The 16,180-nt window shown below is 35.8% G+C and overlaps 1 protein-coding gene across 1 annotated transcript in view; it reads right to left on the reverse strand.

Annotated features, from left to right (window-relative positions):
• The window catches only part of DNAH7 (dynein axonemal heavy chain 7), a 234,348-nt gene that overhangs the window by 179,531 nt on the left and 38,637 nt on the right, over positions 1–16,180 (reverse strand). The window contains exons 12-18 of the mRNA XM_082466856.1: positions 15,174–15,446; positions 13,925–14,052; positions 11,552–11,630; positions 8,002–8,226; positions 5,742–5,888; positions 3,239–3,924; positions 1,079–1,265 (exon numbers count right to left, since the gene is read on the reverse strand). Coding sequence (XP_082322982.1) covers positions 1,079–1,265; positions 3,239–3,924; positions 5,742–5,888; positions 8,002–8,226; positions 11,552–11,630; positions 13,925–14,052; positions 15,174–15,446 — 1,725 coding nt within the window. The remainder of the gene's footprint in view (positions 1–1,078; positions 1,266–3,238; positions 3,925–5,741; positions 5,889–8,001; positions 8,227–11,551; positions 11,631–13,924; positions 14,053–15,173; positions 15,447–16,180) is intronic.

The raw sequence follows: 16,180 nt of genomic DNA on the forward strand, positions 1-16,180 counted from the left end.
AAAGGCTAAATTTATAAAACAAATTAATTAGAAATGCATAAATGTGTTACAAAGTGACTCACCAGTAGGTCCTTTAAATATGGAATTCCAGTGTGATAAATTCTACAAAAGTTTGGTTAATACAGAAGCTTTGTTTCAAGTATTATTACATAAAATGAAGTAAACTTATTAAATAAACAGACCCATGTCCATCTTATGGAATATTTTCCTATAAAATCATATAGTTGACACTGATACAGTATCATCAGTATTTAGGATTAGAGTCACAATTTTCAAAGTTTAAATAATAAAAATATGCATATTTCCATTTTAGGGTAGAAAAACTTTAAGATAATACTCTTCCTATCTTACAATATTGTATTCGATCAGAACACCAATAGAGAGGTTTACATTCATTTAATGATATAATTTAATAGCTAATATTTCTTGTATTTTAATCTTAACTTCCACTAACACACAAACCACGCTTTGTAGGCAGTAAATAAATAAATGTCTTTTGAACTGAACAAAAAACATACCTTTTTCGGTGTTACTGGTTTTTATTAAATTCCCTCCTTAACTTAAATTCTAAGTTCTCCACTGTATTTGTGTGGTGATTGATTGGTAGATTGCATTTTGTTTGTATTTATTGGGCCCTTTAAGTATATTTACCTTTGCAGCTCTTCTATTTTTTTTTTTTTTTTTTTTGGTCCCTACAGAGAAACTTGTTGATTGAGCGGTTGGCATGCTGACCTTTTCCCACCACAGTACATTTCAGTGGTGGTGCAGCTAGTAACATGGGGGCCAGAGAACAGACAGGACAGTGTGTGCTGAGTACACTGTCGTCCTACCAGAGCGTCCAGGAAGAACCACTGCTAGAACCACTATCATTAAATAATGCAAATTCAATTTTGACCTCAATAAGTAATCAGGACAAAACACCTATTTTCCTTTTGATGTTTCTTGCTCCTGGGATTCTAAAATAATATCTGAAAAGGAGCCTATGTGGGAAAAAGACAATGGCTTATTTAGATTGTTTTGAACACAAAAATCATGTCACTTCAACAAAACAATCACATTCTCAGAGATTTTTACCTACCTGTACTACACTTTTCATTATATCTCTCCACGTTTTATCCACGGTTGTAAATCGTCTGCCTTCCTCAGGCATTTGAGACATAATGTCCGGAGAACTAAAAATGGGCTCCAAATACAGCCACGTGGCTTGGACCTTGAGCCATTCATCCAGAATCTCCTGAAGCAGCAGGAGTTTGCCCTCCCATTCCCTGAGAAGCAAAACACAGTGGCTCTTATCAACAGCAAACCAAGCAATGTTTCAGATGATAAAACTCAAAAACCATGGCTAGGCTGTCAATCTTACATGCAATGGTGTTATTCCAATTTCCATTCTTCTACCTACTAGCTTTATTCTACAAAATCTGTCTCTAAATAATAACATCAACATTTATGCTAATACAGATATATACATGTTAGATGTACCTATCTACAAATGGGTTGGTTTCTGTATATCAGTAAACTTTTCTGCAATCCGATTCTATGGACAAAGGGTACAAACTGAGAAATGAGATTTTAGAGATACTAATGGTATTCTCAATCAAGGGCACTCGCAGCTTCTTAGGAAAGGTAATTTACATCCAAGATTTATTTCTTTTAACATTCTTATTTTTTCAGTTTTTTAAAAATTTGGGGCCATAAAGGCTTTATTTCCAGAGTAAAATATTTCAATTCATAAGATATAACTGGCATTTAAAGAAAAATCTACATAATCCTAAATATACTAGTGTGGCATTCGTGAGAAGGAAGCATTTTTGAATTTACAATGAGTTATCAGTTTATTTCTAAATATGGAGAACAAAAACAACTTAACTTCCTCAAGAATAAATATTATAATTACAGCATAAACTGACAATTTTACAAGCACAGTTCTATGGTCTTTGCATGTATTTGCTCTATCCTCACAACAACCCTAGGAGGCAGGGTCCAGAGTGTTGTATCTTTTTACCAATAGGGAGACTAAGGTACATAGAGGTAAGTACCAGGTTCAAGCTCACTCAGCTAATGAACAATAGAGCCAGATTTGAACCCAGACAGCTGTAACCACTACACTATAAGAGACAACATAGCCATAAAGAAGAAGGATTGGTTAATGGCAACAAAACTTGGAGATGGGATGGCTTTATGTGTAGATGCATACATTACTCATCATTTATAATTTTAGATTGTTAAAACCAAGAAATGTATACAGGAGTTCAAAAAGTCGCCAGGCATTTTAAAATGTCTTTCTAAAATACCTTCCTTTCAGTGTTCATCAATAAATGTGTCTTTCACACAGGGAAATGAATGCCTCCACCTCCTTCTGGTGCTCTTCCCTCTTTCTCCATTTAATCCCTGACTAATGCAGAAAATTTCTCACTAGCTAATGATCTCATGAATAGTCCTTAAAAATAGAATCTGGATATACCACTTTCAGAGAAGTTCAAAAATTACTCTTGATGAGCACATTGGAGCAAGCTGGGCAGGAGGCACAGCAATCAAACACTGAGCCAACATCAACAGCTGAGCAAGCTCAGGTTTAGGATAATATATCAATAACCAGGGGCTGATATCACCAAGCAGGTAGCTTTCCCTCACCATGCAAATTCACATTGAAGTTGGTAGTCTGATTTGGATTTACTCTTTTTTAAGATAAAATATAAGCTGCTTAAAACAAATCACAAAAAAATTTAAAAACTGACAGGATAAGGGTCAGATTTAGTTGGCTGTGTCAGATGCTCAAAATTCCAGACGAGAATCATAGTTTCATGCTTTTGCACTTATCTAGCCATCCTTTATGCATATGACTGGAAATTACAATAGACTTTGAGGAATCATCGACAACAAACTAATCAGTACATTTGGAAAATTACATTATCTTCTTCAGTTTTACAGTTTATATGTTCTATAAACTATGTTCATAGGCATGAGACTATTTTTGAGAGTCAAATGTATAAGATCAGACTGTGGGCAATAAAAATGAGTATCTGGAGGCTGACTGTCTATTACCTTTGTTATGAATATACATGATAGCAAAAGGATCAGGACTCTTCCAAAAGCAATAAAGGTTATCATTCCTTACAATACACTATTTAGCATATTAAGTATAAAGTACAGAATCAACTTTTAAGAAGAACTGTATATTACATATGAGTGATAATTTTGGTAACATAGTATAATCACTGTCACATAAATAACACTTTACCTCATTTGTTTTTCATAGGGCTTAATGAAAGGAGATCCTCGCATAGTTTGTGTCTTAATAATGTGGTCATCCAACAACATCTGAATTTCATCAACTGATGACAAAATGAATGTCCCACTTTCTCTATAAGGAAGAATGACAAATTCCACTGCATCCCATTCATTAATCATCTTCTCCATGGCCTTTTCGAGAGAATATTCTTTGCTAGCTGCTTCACTAATACCTTCAAACCTATCTAAATATGGTTCCAGATTCATATCTAAAAAAGAGAAGAGAGTGGAATCATCTGCTGGCTGCAGGGGGTAACCAACGACGCTGGACATGGCCTCCCAGTGCCTGGGGCGCAAACCAGGATTACAAATCACTTGAATGAGAGGAATGTGCTGCTTGAAATCTTCCACCTTTGCCCTTACTTTTTTTGTCATGGCCAATGCATTTGGAGAATCATGGAAGGTTTTCTCCAGCTTATATAGTCCTCTCCAGTAATTTCCAACGTCTGTTTCTACTTGGTCTGGATTCACCTTGTGATATGGTCCTTCTGTCCATGCCCTGTATTTGGTGCTAAATTCTACACCAGTTTCATAGAGACGAAGATAAGGGTTCAAACCATCTTGGATTTTTTTACGTTGAGGATATATTGATGGTAGCCAACCAAACGCCTCCTCTTCAGCGTTAAACTGCTCAACCTGGAAGGACAAGTATTAAATATGTTATTCTGAAAGTGAATGATATTCAAAATAAAGTTTTAAAAAATATTTATATCAAATGTGACCAAAAAAACCTCTCATTAAACCCTAAAGTTAAATTAGGCCATAACTAGAAAAACTGAGCAGTAATGTCTTTTTTCCTATTTGCTTTATTTTGTTTATTTTTGTTGTTCCTATTTCTTTACTACAGTTTCCAGAGAAAAATGATTGGTTAAGTTAGTTGAAACAGTAAATTTATAAATATAAAAAGTCTCTGCCCATCCAGATATACTGAGAATATAGCTTCATTTATTAACTCACAAGAACTTAATTACTTTTTAAAAATTCATTTATTTATTTATTTTTGGCTGCGTTGGGTCTTTGTTGCTGCACACAGGCTTTCTCTAGTTGTGGCGAGCGGGGGCTACTCTTCGTTGCGGGCTTCTCATTGCAGTGGCTTCTGTTTGTTGCAGAGCACGGGCTCTAGGTGCGCGGGTTTCAGTAGTTGTGGCACGCAGGCTCAGTAGCTGTGGCTCGCGGGCTCAGTAGTTGTGGCTCACAGGTTCTAGAGCACAGGCTCAGTAGTTGTGGCCCACGGGCTTAGCTGCTCCGTGGTATGTGGGATCTTTCCAGACCAGGGCTTGAACCCGTGTCCCCTGCACTGGCAGGTGGATTCTTAACCACTGTGCCACCAAGGAAGTCCCAAGAACTTAATTACTTTTAATAAACACAGCATTGTGTTAGATACTGTGGAAAATAGAAAAAAGTATATTGCAAAGTACCAATTCCAAGAGTTAGTAATCCAGATGAGGAGTTAGATACCAATTATTTAATAATATAAGGCAACAGAAGAGATGTGTTAGAGCAGTAGCCATTTAATATAAAATGAATGGTATACTTTTAAAAATGCTATCACTCAGAGACAAGAGAGCCTGCTGAAATAGCGCAATCACAGATTCTAGAGAAGCTACAACCAGGGCTGGGTCTTGAAGGTAAGTAGGATAAGAGACACAAAGAAAGCATTAATTTCCTCTTAGATTAGTAGTGAAGTTGTGAGGATATGGGAGATGTAGATGAGAAATCTACAGAATTGAAAAGAGTGAGATAGATATGTAAATTATGCAGATTACTTAAAATTTCAGTGGCATCAGTTTAAAAAAATCTACAATTTCTCTTGTCTCAACATATATTTACATATCTGAGATTATTATAAACTATTTAATTACCTGAACTAAGATATTAAAATCTTACAATATATAAAAAATGGTAGAGCATCATAATATGGTCTGTTTTCATATTTCCCCTTTTTATAAAAAACGCAATTAAAAATTTCAAACTTCTAACATGGCAAAGAGTACGGCTTTTTCCCACCCAGCTGCTTCTAACGAGACCACTGATTTCTGAAATAGCGGTATTGGGAACAAAGTAGCTTGATGGGAGAAAATAATGGACCTGATTTAAAAACACAGCCACCAAATCTAAGCTGGCTTCCATGGAGGTGGGAAATCTAAACAGTAACCAGGTGTTATCACATAATGTAAATGATCAAGATTAAAAAGCAGATGGAGATATAACGCTATCTTTAAAATAAAAGATGAAGGCCACTGAAATGTTATTACTACCAATAGAAAACAGCAATGTTGCTCCCTCCTTGAAGCATGTCTATAAAATCTATTTGTGCCATTCCTATTAATCTCTAATTCGATGTAGTTAAACTCTTTTATTTGAATCCATTTCTTAAAGGTGAATACCCAATACAAATTCAAATGCTCATTCTGTTGAACTAATTCATCCTATTAAGAATTTTTAAATTATACCTTGTCTGCTGCTAAATCCAACTTTCCATTCAGTGTCTGAGCCTTTTTCAGGTACCGCTGTATATCTTGAAGATCTCCAAATGAGTAGAATTCTTCTGACTGTTTAGCATAACTCTCCAATTCCTCCACAAACCGTTCACACCGTAACTAATAAAAACAATTATTTTTGTTACTATTTTTAAGAGTAAAAACCCCTAGGCATCAAGAGAAAATTTTAGAATTTGTAAGGATCATCAGAATTATTATTATTATATTCTGTCACTGGCAAAATATGAAGAAAGGGATGATCTTGAAGATGACTGGGATCCAAAATATGCAGAATTTTTAAGAGCTGGGATTTAAGATTAACGGATTCAGATTCCTATAATTCACAAATTAGAGAACGTTTACCCTGTATTATCAAGGTAAGAAGTTCTAATAAAATGAATAAGAATGTGCTAAACAATGGTATTTCTTTAGTATGCTAATGAAATACAAGCACTTGAAAAAATCTCACAATAATCAAGTATGAGGCTAAAAGTGAAGTCCAATTTTTTTTTTAAGGCCTGTAAAGGTAGCATTTTTACAAACAACTGGAAAAAACTGAATTTCTTTAATTGCGTTCTGATATTCAGGTATCTCTTCAATTAGCAATGCTAAAACAAAGTATTCCAAAGTTATTTTTCTTGTCCCATGGGCTCTCTTCACAGGAAATAAAATAAATAAATCCAGATTTAAAAGCCGAAAAACTGAACCTTTCCAGTATAAAACAGGTATGTGTGGTTTTTTTTTTTTTTAATGAAAAAGGCTTCTTACAAAATTGTCATTGGTAAGGCATTCCAAATTAAATGGCTCTTAAAAAAACAGCTCTGAATAAAATATTCAGAAGTCAAATCTAGGTTATTCAAAAATAGATTTTATATTTTATAGATTATCTAGGTTGATTTCTGTCCTCTTTGGTTTCCTGGTCAATTTATTGCTCTGGCCCAGTTGGGGAAGGAAAATAAGAGGAAAAATTCATTAACATTATGTGTAGTTTGTAGAATGGTATACATTACAACGAAGTATAGATAATTCTGGGCCACCTAGTGATTTCCTAAGGGTCTATTATATTGTAGCATAAGCATCAAATACCCATGATGCTTTCTACAGGTTTTAAAAATTTCTGAAATGGCCTAAACGTAAAACAGAAATATAGACTTAAATATAGACTTATAGTTTAAAATGAAGGGTTTTTTTTTTTGTTTTAAGTCTATAATTTATTCTGCAAACAACATATGCTGCCAATTAATCGTATTTGCTATAGTGAGGTAGAAAGAGGCTAGGCTTGCTATCAAACAGCTCTACTGGCTGACTTGAAACAGGCCTCTTCACCTTCACTTGGGAACCTTAGTCTCTTCATCTGTAAAATGAGACTGAAAATACTGTGTCATTTATTCACATAATAGCTATGAAGCGCTCACGGCATTTCTGTGTGTCAGGCACTGTGCTAGCCAAGCAGATATAAACGGAGAAAAGGTAAAAACGAGACAGCCCTGCTATCAAGGAGCTGACCGACTAATGGGGAGATGGAAATAATAACATAATGATCAGATAATTAGCCCGGTGGAGACGTGTTAAAAGTGTCATGGGAGCAGAGGAGAAGCAGTACTGAGGTCTGACTGAAAGGGCTTCTCAGAAAGTCAGCTGACTTTGCTAGATAGACAGGCGGGGCGGCAGGTCACTCCAGAGAGAATGGAGAGAGCGGGTAAGAGATGAGAAGTGTAGGAGAGCGGGGACCAGACGTTGCTCAGGGTTACTGAAGAGTCAAGAGCAAGAAGTGGGGAGAGGTAGGAGGTGAGGCTGCACAGGCAGATGGGGGGAATCACACACCATCTTATACGTAGGACACACACACCAAATGTTCAAGTTACGGAATGTTATAGTGATGGTTCTGGGCATGGTACTTAGGCAAGCTGGTGATTATGAGGTGTGAAGGCACACCTCACCAAGGGAGCTTTGACCTTAATAAAAATAAACTCAAGACAGTACTATAAACCGTATCAGATAAATACTATTCTCATTAACGGTCATTTGTGGGCAATATATTCAAATGTTTTCTCCCTTGAAAAATCAAGAAATGATGCCATATCCATCCATTATGTGTCCTATCCTCTACTAAGACTTCCGGGAGGAGAGAGCTAAGATATACTATCTGTGAAATAGAGGAGCTGACACTGCTATGTAAGAAGTTAAATATTTCCAGAAAATGAAAATAATTTAAAATATCCATGATTCCCACCTTAAGACCTTCTTGATATTGTTCTGTTTTCTCCTTAATGATTTTCCTGTGTTCATCAAAAATTTCATCCATTCTTCCATACCACTGGAAGACATTATTATTTAGCCTAATGTCTGCTGGAGAAAAGTTGGTACACTCAATGAGGAAGGCGAGGCAGTTTTTAGAATCCACCAATCTCCGTCCCAGTTCAATCATATCAACTGTCTCTACTTTCTGAATATAAGCCTGAGGGAAAACAAAAATTACAGATGGCATTTTAAGGAACGGCTCATGTCAAAAAATAGCCTGTAGAAATACACTGCATAAATATGTACAGACTTGTTAGAAGTATAGACTTTTGGTTCCAAAGAGGGGACTGCGGCACAGTCTGCTTCTCATGCATCCTGAAAACCTTTACTGACAGAGCAGGGCGAAAAACAGAAATACTAAACAACACACAAAGAGCACTGGAAAACCAAAGGATGCTATGGTTCCCTGGAATATAAGAAGCAGATGCTGAGTGATATCATTTATTCTTTCAGAAGAGCATTTCGGGCACCTATTACGTGCCTGATACCATGCCAGGTGCTGGCAATAACAGTGTGACAGAAACAGACCTGGGCTTTGTCCTCAGAGAGCTTACAGTTTAGTGGAGGGGACAGTTAGTCAAATAACCACCATAACAAATGTAAAATTGCAAACTTGCAACAGACACCAGTGCTGCAACACTTTCCTTAGTTATAAAACTAAAATATAACTGTAGACAAATTTAACAAGGAATGTGCTAAATCTATGAGGAAGACTACAGTACTTTATTGAAGGACATTTTAAAAGTACCAAATAAATATGGAGACACACGTTAAAACATAATATTATAAGATGTAAATTCTCCTCCCATCAGTCTAGAAAGTCAATGCAATTTCAATCAAAATTGCAATGGCATTTTAAAAAACTAAATTTGATATAATTTTTAAAGTCTCTGAAAGTACTCAAGAGTAGGCAAAGATAATCATGAAAAAGGAAAACGATAGAGACTAGCCCTGCTAAATAGCAAAATATACTATATAGATGCAGTAATTTAAACAGTTCCTGTTCTGGCTCAGGAGTAGAGAATGGAACAGAACAGAGTTTAGAAATAGATCCAAGTACAAATGGAAATTTAGTGTTGAAAAAGAGGCATATCAAATCAGGAGTGAAATGACAGATCATTTAATAAATTGTACTGAAGTAATTGGCTATTGATTCTGGAAGAAAGTAAGAGCCCTATTTACTTAGTAGAAGTACAGAGAAGGTATACTGTTAAGTGAATAAAATAATTTGCAGGAGTAATGATTCTATTTTTGCAAAAACAAAGCTCTCTGTGTGTGTGAGTGGGTGAATATATAGGTGTGTGTGTATGTGTGTGTATACATGCACATGGAGGTGCCCATGTGTATGTACATATATACATGTAGCTCTCTCAAACCTCTTTTGAAACATATTAATTTGTGCATATATCTTAATAATATAAATTCTGAAAGAAACCTGTTATCCCCCTGAAAAATGAGAAAACTGGCAATTACTTGTACCTACCTGTGTTTACCTTCCCTGTTATACCCACACCTCCTTGTCTATGAAGTAAATGCTTTTTTTCTTAATGCTTTTAAAGTTCTTTTAAATCTCTAATAACCACCTCTCTCTGGCTCTCCCTTTTCATCACTCTCCCTAGTGCCATATATATATACATATGTTTGGAAAGAACCATTACCCCAAAAAAAGGAATTATGGAAAAAGAGGAACTTTTACTTTGTACAATTCCATATTGTTTAAATATTCACTTTTGTAATTAAAAAGAAAAAAAGGACATTGCCTTAAAATCTTTCATTGATATGTCATTCTAATTAGAACAAATGTTTTTCTGTTGCAAATCCAAACAATGATCTAATTGAAAATACATTTTTGTAATTTGGTTAGTCAGCTTTTTATGTAGTCAAACAACTGCACTTTTATTTCCTCTTACTGATAAAAAATGACTGATGTCTGTATTGAATAAACTGAGAAGATGTTTATGCCCTTACAGGAATAAACTTTTTCAAGATACAGAAATATTTTAAATATTAGGTAATGAATCCTGTTTGCTAATTCTGTGAAATGTTGCTATGAACAATAGAAATTCACACTAAATAACTCCAAATTCCTAAATATTTCCAGTGATGGTTAAGAGGGTACATAAATAACACTCTTCATACTCAGTATTCATTTTTTTCAAAGGAATTTCCAGCTATGGAACTCTCCAGTTACCTTTCAAATCATCCATAATCAAAGTATCACTTGATGTTCTATAATAATTCATGTAAAATATAAAAAATCCTAAAAAGGATATCATAGGTATGTTTGTGTTTGATACACACACATACACATAAATTCACATGTTAAGAACCCCAATCCAAGTACAAATACTTTAAAGGAAATAGAACTCTTTAGAGGCTGATATGTAAAATTTGGTTCTAGTGATTTTCACAAATTTTTCTTTAAGTGAATAATTTAATGTATATAATCATTTGAACTCCTTTTGTAATTTCCTACCTATACAAAGTTTTGAATGATTTAACATGTTTTGCCGGGTTTGCTTAAATATTTTAAAATCTAGGAACACAAGGGTTCTATTTTGGATCTTCAGATTGCTAGAAAAGGAAAAAGAAGATCCTGTAAAAGTGTAATGTTATAAGAATGGAAAAGGAACAAAATAAAAGGATGATTAACAAGGTGTTTTATATTATTTTATTACCATCAGGTAGACTTCAAGCACAGAAGCAACAAGAAAAATGATGCGAGACTTCTCTAATATTTTCAGTACCATAAGTCCTATGCACTTTTCAGCAAACTACCACAGAAATGTTTAATATATAATAAAAGCCTATCGAAAACAAAATAAAATATTACTTAAGGATTAAATATTTGTTGATTAAAAAAATGAAGGATGACTGCATATCTCAGGTTGCCCAAGACAGTCCTGGTTTATGCCTGTTAGCATGGTAACAATTATTAATAGTGCTCTCAAAAAGATTCTTGTAGACGATTGCATTAATAACTCCAATACTTCACCTCTCCCACTATCTGTCCTTGTAGTGTCCTCTCACTGGCTCCGTGGCCATTTTGGTCAACAGGCTATTTGCTGTGACACAAGTAGAAACTTGAAAAGCATTTGTACAATTGGGCTTGCTTTTGTGCCTCTACCATACCATGAAAACATGCTCAGCTGAGCCTGTTGAAGTTTGAGAGACAAGCGGAGCAGAGTCAAGCTGCTGAAGATAATTACACTAGTCAACCCAACTGAGAACTAGCTGATCTGATTGAGTCCAGAAGAACTATCTAGGAGGAGTGTCCAGCCTGAATCACCAAACTTCACACTCATGAGCTCTGTGTGTGTGTGTGTGTGTGTGTGTAACTTACTATTTTAAGCCTCTGTTTTAACTTTTGGAGCAATTTGTTATTGTATTATCATGTCAATAATTATAAAAGCTGGGGTGGGGGGGGAAAGAAAAACAATTTACTTACACACACATGACTATATAGAGCTTATAAACAATACCTTCATTTCCATCAGTTCTGCTGTATTTGGAGGAGTGCTAAGAGCTTTTTCAGATATCTTCTCAAATTCCTCACATAATCTGAAACACCAGACAAAACCCATCTTCCATAATTAAATTTTATTCCTAAATATATTCCTGTGTACTATTTTAATGTTCTATTACATGAAAAATACAGTCAGATGATCTTACCTATATGACATCTAATTAAAAGCAAACTTGTGTTCATTTACTCATTCATTCAATACACATTTAATGATTATCTATTACATTCCCAACTACGGTAATAAGTGATGGAGGTACACAAATGTGTAAGATGAAATAATGGTTCTCAAGCAGTTCACAATCCAGTAGGGACAACAAGACTATGAACAATCATTTCCAACCTAGAGTTTTAAGGGCTCTACCAGAGATTTAGCTGAGATGGCACAAAAAGGTGGTCTACTTGGATGGCACGGTTAAAATGGGCCTGTGTGCTCAGAAGCTTCTGGTAATATGCAAATATTTCCTACTGATTTAGGTTGTGGGCAATATAAACAATGAACTTACTATGGGATTTTAAAAAAAGAGTAGTGAGAGCTAAGGAAGTGCAGATAACATCTGCAGAAATTTCTTCAAGAAGATTGAAGAAGGAGAGGTGAAGGTGAAGGAGACGGAATGGATGGTGATGATGTTGGGTTGAAGTGGAGGGTTGGAGGACGGAAGAGGGTTTTGACCGTGTTTGTAAATTTCAGAGGCAGAATCCACAGTGAAGGAAAGATTTAAAATGAGACACAGAGGGGACGACTAGTAGAGCCAGGTCCAGAGGGATGGGAGGCAAGGGGGCTGAGCTCATAGGTAGAGACGAGAACAGTGAGTGGCTGACAGACTCTTGACCTCTGAGAATGTGGGGAGGCAGATAGGGAGGAGTTCGTGGAGTGGTGAGATGAGACATGTAAGGGCAAGGAGTTGAGGGCATTTGTATCTAGTGGTTCCTATAACAGTCCTGGTATATCCTCTATACAGCCAGTGAGTCTGGTGAGAGGCATAATTAAGAGAAAAGGGGAAAAAGTAGAACTGGCATGAGCTCTGGGGGCAGCTAAGAGGTAGGGAAATAGTTATGAAATTAAAGCAAATATTTCACTCAGCATGAAATGCTGTAAGTAAAAGACATTTTCACTATTCTTCCAGTACTTTTAGAGGAAAAGGTACTTTAAGCTGAATATACTGTTCTGTTTCTCAGATAAGCCGCCCAAATCCTAGCCCTTTTCCACGTGGTGCCTCCCTCTTCAGCCTCCCGCCTCTCAGTATCTGTGAGAGCAACACAACCCACTCCTTGTTCTTGGAATACACTATGCCATTTTCATACCTCACTCCCTTCTCCATATTATTTCCTCTAACTGGAATTCTTTCACCCACATCATTCACCTGGCAGACTCCTACTCATCCTTCAAAATGAATTCCTACATCACTTCCTCTTTGCAGACTTCCCTGATTTTCCCCTCTCCTCCAAACCTCACCCTGAAAGGAAATTAATCACTTCCTTCTCTACTGTTCTACTTCTGTGGTTCAGGACAGAACTTATGGCACCCTGTTGTAATTTACTGAATTGGATATCTATTTCCCCTTCTACAATGTAACTTTCTCCAGGAATTTTGCTCATATTCAGTCCAAGTCTCTAGTGCTGTGCCTGACATATGGTAGGTAAATGAAGCTCCCTCCAGGCTTCTTACAGGCTAAAAGAAATATCTTTTTAATGCTTTTTCTCTAACACTATAATTATAAAAAATTCTGACTATTTGGGGGTTTTATTCCATGGAACTGATAGCAGGAAAGAGGTTCCTGGAGCCACACTATCACCAGTGCTAGAAAACTAACTACACTTCTTGTCTTAAACAGGTATTCTGCTTCACACATTAGCATTCTGTGAGTTTACTTAACATGAGTCAGTTTTCCTAAAAATCTCCAGATTGGACAACATATGAGTTTGTAGTTAAGGTAACGTGTTACCATGGCCTTGAAGGGTAATTACAGTAAAATGATGTTCCAAATTTGAGATCCTTGACAACCACCGTGTATATCCACTGTGAAAACTCACTTTGTGTATTGATTACACAAACTTACAAATCTGAAGTTAGATAATGCCCACCTGACTTGTACAAAAGAAATGCAAACACATTTTAATACCACCCTAATTCAGACAACTGGGAAGGCACATTCATGGTGAAAAATACTACAAATCATAAAATAACACTTAGAGCCAAGTTGAAATAAGTTTGGCTTTATCTTTTCTATCATTTATGACACTGCTCTAATCCATTACTTTAGTTGAGTGACAGTTGATTCTATCTAATTCCTCCACCCCCCAAAATAAAAATATAATATTAAATAAATACCTTGTATTTACTTCCTGATGGTCTCTGAACATTTTAGCTATAAGTTTTCCACAAATAATATCTGCTCGCTTCACCAAAGCTCTGATTAATTCCTCACAGCGCATTTCAAACATTCCTAAACGAATAGTCTGCAATGTTAGGTATTAAAAGTTTAATAAACATGAAATGACATAAATGATTCCCACAAGTTTGCCTTTTTCCATAATATTGATTTTTGTGTGTGTGATCTAATACAACTGAGTTTTTTTTTTTTAATAGGATGCAGGCAGGGTTTTGCAAATACTCTTTTATATTTTACCACTATCTTCTGGGTGAATCTCCTTGAACAGTGTATCTTGAAAGCCAATTCTATTTCAGGACAATAATTGATATAAAAACTTTGGAGAATTGAGTTATTGCTACATAGACAGTGCGGGACTTAAATGTTATACTTGCTCTGTACAAAAAAGTAATGCATGGTCATGGTAGTAATTTTGCAAAATATAAAAAAGGACAAAAGAAGAAAACGTTTAATTACCAGCCTCTTACTAAACAGAAGTAACCACATTTTGGTATAATTACCATATTTTCCAAAGGATTTGTAAACACCAAAGCAAAAAAAAAACCTTAGTTCTTGATATTTTTGAGGGGCCAAGTTAAAATAAATTACTTAAAAGTCAGGCTTAGGGGCTTCCCTGGTGGCGCCGTGGTTGAGAATCTGCCTGCCAATGCAGGGGACACGGGTTCGAGCCCTGGTCTGGGAAGATCCCACATGCCGCGGAGCAACTGGGCCCGTGAGCCACAACTACTGAGCCTGCGCGTCTGGAGCCTGTGCTCCGCAACAAGAGAGGCCGCGATAGTGAGAGGCCCGCGCACTGCGATGAAGAGTGGCCCCCACTTGCAGCAACTAGAGAAAGCCCTCGCACAGAAACGAAGACCCAACACAGCCATAAATAAAATAAATAAATAAATAAATAAATAAAAATTTAAAAATACTTCATGGTAAGACACTTGTTTAAAAAAAAAAAAAAAAAAAAGTCAGGCTTAAAGGGTAGACCTTCAGCTCTATGAGCATAAGAACTATGTGTTTTGTCTGCCTCTGCACAGCCAGGGCTTACCACAATGCTTGGCACAGAAAAAGGCCCAACAAACAGTTTTCTGTTGATGATAATGGTCTAATTCTTTCACTGTAGGGTCTAGAAATACATCCTAATAAAACTGGGAAAAGATCACTAGGTACAAAGAACAGTTGTACAAACGGGTCATTTACCTTTCTAGATGTGTACTGTATGTCCTCTATGAGTTTTTGGTATTTGTGAATTTCTTGTATTATTTTCTCATAATTATGATTTTCTGCAAGGAAAGCATCAGCATCTTGCTCAGCTTTTTTGGTAATTAGAAAATCATACTTGTCATAGAGTCTGAGGTGCTCACTCGGTGCCACACTCTCACACGTAACCACCTCCTTAATCTTTTCTTTGTGAGCTTCAACAACTTCCTTCAGAATTATCGGCTTCAAGGTTGTTGGTTTAGACTTACTTTCCTAAACAAAGGAGTAAAAACAATATGAGTTATTGAAAATACTTTAAATTAAGGTAACCATATCATTCAGCTTTGTAAAAATGCCCATCTTACCATATTGTCTTTTTTTTTTTATTCACAAGGTCCCTTGGATTTTCTAATCTATATCTGTAGAGAGTCCAATCACAGCAGTATTTTAAATATCTAGGTTTCATATGTTTTGTTTTTCTTAGAGGCTATCTAGGTGTGTTTTGTTTTTCTGTATGGAGGAAAGAGCAGTCACTTGAGAACATACACAAAATAAGAACTGGAATATCAAAACAGCAAAATCCATGTTTTATTTGTACAATTGTATAGGCTAGCTTAAAAGGTAGCACTTGCATCGTACATTATTTAAAAAAAAATAAGTCAGCTCAATGTCATATGATCACAGTCTTTGATCACAGTCACAGTACTTCTTCACCTTGAGGAGTAATGTCTGTAGAACAAAGAAGGATTGCTTACTCATTCACTGACCTCTGAGCTTTCAGAGGTCAATGTGAACAGTAACTGGAACAGACTAAAATCCCCAGTTGCAAAATTTGCATTCTGCTACCACCATTAGAATAATGTGGGCAAGAATGTATCAGACAACAATTTTAAATAAGCAAACAAATCTCAACATCTTGTCTCCTTCTCTTTTTGAATAAGAGGACAAGTAAATGTCATATATATATGGTTTATTATCTTGAACCACATTACACTTAAAAAATATAT

Source organism: Balaenoptera physalus, assembly GCF_965194825.1.
Source record: "Balaenoptera physalus genome assembly, chromosome: 6".
Taxonomy (NCBI): Eukaryota; Metazoa; Chordata; class Mammalia; order Artiodactyla; family Balaenopteridae; genus Balaenoptera; species Balaenoptera physalus.